Consider the following 6,000-nt stretch of genomic DNA (forward strand, 5'->3'; position numbering starts at 1 on the left):
TTCTTTTTCTAACTGAGACTCAGCTGTCTGAGGGAACTGACACCAAACCCTTTTCTGTATCCTCCTACTTTATACCAATTTCAAAGCCAAAGGTGGCTGTTGTGTATATATACGCAACGACTTATCTTGCTCTCGTGTTCCTGAACTCGATTCTTCTGAAATCTCTACACTCTGAATTCGACTTTCTTGTCATTATCTGACTAAATATATCTGTGCTGTTTACTTAACCCTATTTCTACTGACTGTCAAAAATTCTTTGACTATCTAACATCTACGATGGAACACATTCTATCCATTTCTCCTTTCTCTGAAATCTCCATTCTAGGAGATTTCAATGTTCACCACCACCTTTGGTTCTCCTCTCCTTTCACTGATCCAACTGGTGAACAAGCCTACATCTTTTCTATCCTTAATGACCTAGAGCAGCTTGTTCAGCACCCAACCTGTACCCCAGACCGCCTTGGAGAGAGCTCCAACTTACCTGACCTCTTCCTTGCAACTAATCCTTCTGTATACACTGTTAATCATCTCTCTCTGTTGGACTCCTCCGATCACAACCTTGTCACCTTAACCTGTCCTATCACTTCGGTGCTGCCTGTGGACCCTACAGGGAAACGTCGCCTGTGGCATTTTGGAGCCGCGGATTGGGAGGCCCTGGAATGATTATTGCTTCCATGGCCTGGAGGTGTCTGAGTGTGCCTTGCGCATTATGGAGGTTATTCTCTCGGGCATGGAGGCATCCATTCCTTTCTCATATCCTTTGACTAACGCAAGAAAGCCTTGGTTTAATCATGCTTGTTCTAATGCTGTCTGCAACAAGGACAGGGCCTACAAAAGGTACCGGAGCCAACCCACCACGAATCACATTATCTTTACGTTTCTGCCCGGAATCGTGCTCTCTGTTCTTCGCTTCGCAAAAAATAATTTCATCAGTACTAAATCCTCTCAACTCTCCCTCTCGAATTATTCCCGCTCCTTCTGGCACCTTGCCAAAAACCTATCTAACAACTTTACCTCATCATCCTTTCCTCCACTTTTCTACTCTGATGGTTCTGTAGCTATTTCTTCTACTGATAAAGCAGATCTCTTCACACAGACTTTCTCCTCCAATTCCACCTTAGACGATTCCGGTGTTGTTCCTCCATCATTTCCCACCTCTGACTTCCTCATGGCTGACATTAAAATTTCTTCAGCTGATGTATTTTCTGCCATCACTGGCCTCAATACTAACAAGACATTTGGGCCTGATGGAGTCCCTCCTGTTGTTCTCAAGAACTGTGCTTCTGTGCTTACACCCTGCCTAGGCAAACCCTTTTGCCTTTGTCTGTTATCTTGTACCTTTCCTTCTTGCTGGAAGTTTGCTCTCATTCAGCCAGTCCCAAAGAAGGGTGACGATTCCCAACCCCCCAACTATCGTCCAATTGCTTTAACGTCCTGTATTTCTAAAGTTTTCGAATCAATTCTGAATAGAAAAATTTTTAGGCATCTTTCTTATCACAACCTTCTTTCTGATCGTCAGTATGGGTTCCGTCAGGGACGCTCCACTGGCGATCTTCTCACCTACCTTTCAGACTCCTGGTCATCCTCCCTTCGGGACTTTGGCGAAAGCTTTGCCATTGCACTGGACATGTCAAAGCCTTTCGATCGAGTCTGGCATAAATCTTTAATTTCCAAACTGCCCTCTTTAGGTTTCTATCCTTCTATCTGTGCCTTCATCGCTAGCTTCCTTTCTGGTCGTTCCATAGCAGCTGTTGTAGATGGCCATTGTTCTTCTCCTAGATCTATCAACAGTGGTGTTCCTCAGGGCTCTGATCTATCACCAACTCTCTTCCTTTTATTCATCAATGATCTAAGCTGTACATCTAACCCTATCCACTCATTTGCTGATGACTCCACCCTTCACCTTTCCATTCGGTTCCCACAACGCCCATCTCAGCAGTTACTTCAACAAACAAGGGATGAGGCTATGGCACACCTAATGTCTGACTTGGCTCGTATCTCTGACTGGGGTAAAAATAATCTTGTTGTTTTTAATGTATCTCAGGCTCAGTTCTTACACTTATGAACCCATCAAAATCTTTCACAGGTATACCCACTAAAGTTTAATAATATTCAGCTTAATCCTGCATCATCCTTGAACATGCTTGGGGTTTCATTTACTTGGGACTTATCTTGGAAAGATCATATTACATCTCTTGTAAAAGGTGCTTCCAAGAGATTGGGTGCGCTAAGCCGACTCCGTTCTTTCTTTACCCCTGCCCAATTGTTGACTCTATACAGGGGTTTTATCCGCCCCTGTGCGGAGTACAACTCTCATGTGTGGGGAGGCTCCCCACATGCAGCTCTTCTCAATAGGGTGGAGTCAAAGGCTTTTCGTCTTATTAACTCTCCTCCTCTTAATGACTCCCTTCAACCTCTGTCTCTTCACTGCACTGTTGCCTCTTTATCTCTTTTCTATTGCTACTTTAATGGTCATTGCTCCTCTGAACTGTTTGCATACATTCCTCCACCTCTACGACGGGTGCGTAGTACGCGTCTAGCAGCAAACTCTCATCCCTTTTCTGTCCAACTCTCTAATGCAAGAATTAACCGTTACTCTCAGTTCTTCATTTATGCAACAGGTCAGCTCTGGAACTGTCTCCCTCTGTCTGCGTTTCCTGCTGCCTATGATCTCCAGTCTCTCAAATGCACTGTGTCCAGGCATCTTGAAATGAATGGATCTTGAATCTGGCTCTCTCTTGTATTTTGTTTTTCTCTTGGAGGGAACTGTTATTGCGGGCTCCTGGCCTTTGGTTCCTTCTTCCTCGCAATAAAAAAAAAAAAATCGATCCATGCCCTTACATAGACAAGAATTCAACACAACAGGACGAAATGAAGTGGAATTCATAAGACGACCAGGCTCCTTGGGTATCTGTATGACGTGCGCAAATTGCCTTGAGTTTGGGAAAGTTCAAGACGTCCAAATCTCATTGTACAATGCTAACATCTTAATCAGGTTGTCCTGATTAAGATGCTGGATCATACCGTACTTGATGGTGTCTGGTCCAGGGCTGGTGTCTTTACAGGATTTAAGGGCAAGGAGCAGTTTATCTAGCATAAACTCTTGTTTGTACGGGGAGTCTACGTCTTCTGTGGCAAAGTTTAACTGTAGCTCAGCCATGCGTTTATGATGTTGAAAACGTGGATCATAATTGGCTGAGCTACTTACATGAGAAAAACTCCTGGCGAGGATGTTAGCAACGTCCACGGGCTCGTCATACATGGTGTTGTTCACCTACAGGGTTGTGACAGGGAAGTATGGGCCTTTATTATTTAATATTCTTATACTGGACCAGACTTTACTTAATGGTGTAGTGCGAGTCACCGTGGACATAAAGGACAGCCAGGAGTCACTTTTGGCCTTTCTTATTATTCTCCTTTCCTCAGCCTGTGCCTGTTTTATGCAATAAAATTTTCCTCATTGGGCTGACTATGAAAAATCCTGTATCTCCTGTTGCGTTTCCTTAATGCTTGTCGGCATTCTGGCGTCCACCAATGTGCTCAGTGCTTCGCATGAACTGTAGAAGTCTTGGGAATAGCAGGCTCAGCTGCGAGTAATATGGATTTGGTTAAATCTTCGAGTTTAACATCTATGGTCTCCCCAGATATATCTAAATTGGCGATCCTTGAGAAGGATCCCCAATCTGCTTTCTTATAGTTAAGTTTTGGAGGTTGAGGATGCGAAACGATGTTGCATTTATAAGAAAGACAGATGGGTAAATGATCACATCCCAAGGAGTTGTCATATGGGTCTCACGAGAATTTTTGATGTATACCAGGGGAGGCCAGAGATAAGTCAATGGCCAAAAAGTTACCAGTATGATCATCTACATGAGTCGCTCTACCATCGTTCAGGAGACCGAGGTTGGACTGTAGTATTCGGTCGACTATTTGCTCCCCACGACCATCGATCCTCAAGCTACCCCATTGATAGTGATGGGCGTTAAAGTCGCCCTACACTAACTTATTGCCATGAAGATGTTCAAATAGTGAATTTAAAGCATCACTATCAATGGGGCCATGTGGAGGACAGTACAAAGAACAAATAGACAGATACGTGTTATTAAATTTTCCTTTCCATGCGACAGAGTAGAAATTAGAATCACTTCTGTTTGTGGGTGTGCTTTGTGTGTGTGTATATGGCAACTCCGTGACCTTCATATCTTCTATACGAATGGTAGTGTTTGAACTGTGGAGGATCAGGATGATCCTCCAGGCGCGTCTCCTGTAAACAAACAACGTCTGGCCTGTGTATGGAAAGCAAGATTGGTATATTGAGTAATTTATTCCTAAGACTCCTGCATTTTCACTGTAACATAGTGAATGCAGCGGTTTAAGTTTTACTTTTGGGGGCCAGTGTGTTTGATCTTTTTTTGCTGGCCGGCAGCAGGCGAGTGACTACCGGGCGACCTATCCTGGTGCTTGTTTACAGAAACCTCCATATTTTCCTGAATAACAAGACTCCCACATTCCCCTAAGGAAGAGCTATCCTTCTTCTCCCTTGCTGGACAAGGAGCAGGAAGGACATGAGGACGTGCCAGCTTGGTGAGGGTGGTCAAATTAATCTTATTAGACTTGTCAGACTTTTGTTTTTGTCTCACTTACTGCGAAGGAGCAGCAGCAGCATGACAGTAGGAAGTAGCGACAGGTAAGTCCGTAAGACTGTTGGAACGTAAAGGAGGGCGAGATTGAGAAGTAGAATGTGTGGCAAGAGGAACCGGTTCATGGTCAGTCTGTGTTGCAGCAGAGCACATCACGGGATGAAACATCACCGCCGAAGCATAGGACCTATTCGGCATAGGGGTTGCGTGCAACTCCTTCACCTTTTTCCTTGCTTCGTAGTAGGAGATATCCTTAGTTGCCTTCACTGTTCAGACCTCTTTCTCCTCCTTCCACGTGGGACAATCCCTAGAGGAAATGGAGTGAGCACCCTTACAATGAAAAAGCAACAGATAGTCTCGGATGTGAGCTGCTCAGCATCGTGACCTTGTGTTGCACATTTGCCACACACTGACTCTGAAGGCCGACAAGTCTTAGCAACGTGCCCATACAGCTGACACTTCAAACATCGGAGTGGGTTGGGGATATATGGTCTTACATTAACAATATCGTAACCAACTTTAACATGTGCCGGGAATGAAACTGCCGAAAGTCAAAACAATAGTGGCCGTCTTCATCCTCATGCCTTCGGAAAATCTAGTTATAAACCGGGCATCAATGACATCTTGCTGAGCAAGTTCCTGTATGATTTTTTCCTCACTCATCACCATGAGATCCCTGCAAGTGATAACCCGCTTGCAGGAATTCATGGAAGTTGGGATCTTGGCTTCGACATCATAGAAATGAAACTTGCACAGCTTCAGCAAGTCCTTATCTTGGGAGGAATTACAGATCAAGACAAGGAGGTCTCCATTTGCAAGTTTTTTAACTTGTTCCACCTCCCAAGCACAGCCATGAATAACCTTCTTGATCATGAAGGGATTGAGGCTGCTCAAGGGAGTGGAACGTAGAGCATGGACGATCACAAATTCCGCATTATTTGCATTAATTTTTTGAGGCAAACGAGTCTGGGGCCGTTCTGTCTGGGGGCTGTCAGTCCGTGTACCAATGGGGGGTAGGTCAGGACCATCTCCGCCCCTGACGGGGGGAGGCGGAAAGGTCGTCTGCCATAGAGGCCGCTTCCCCGTGATGGGGGAAGTGGGAAGGAAGAATGATCGCAAGTGGACAAATAAACCAGGACAGAACACATATGTCTGAGGTTGCCCTCTCAAACTACTCCAGAGAGGCCCGAGAGTGTCGATTCACGCCCCAGAGTAATCAGTATGGGGGACCCTCTGTGGGTGAGTAAGCAAAGGTATACTCAGAAAAAGACAGAAACACCTATTGTATCTCAATACAGAGAGGGGAGGAAAAGGAGTCCTAGCTAGGCTGAAACTCCGTAGTGGCGAAAAAAAAAAAAAA

General features: G+C 44.9%; 1 protein-coding gene across 1 annotated transcript in view; it reads right to left on the reverse strand.

The window, feature by feature from the left end:
- LOC145390979 (uncharacterized) overlaps window positions 1-5,668 on the reverse strand; it is a 175,965-nt gene extending 170,297 nt beyond the window's left edge. Inside the window, exon 1 of the mRNA XM_080265713.1 lies at window positions 5,645-5,668. Coding sequence (XP_080121839.1) covers window positions 5,645-5,668 — 24 coding nt within the window. The remainder of the gene's footprint in view (window positions 1-5,644) is intronic.
- Window positions 5,669-6,000: the final 332 nt, after the last annotated feature.

Source organism: Coenobita brevimanus, chromosome 16 (assembly GCF_032717465.1).
Source record: "Coenobita brevimanus isolate Jiangsu-jjx chromosome 16, ASM3271746v2, whole genome shotgun sequence".
In the NCBI taxonomy this organism is placed as follows: domain Eukaryota; kingdom Metazoa; phylum Arthropoda; class Malacostraca; order Decapoda; family Coenobitidae; genus Coenobita; species Coenobita brevimanus.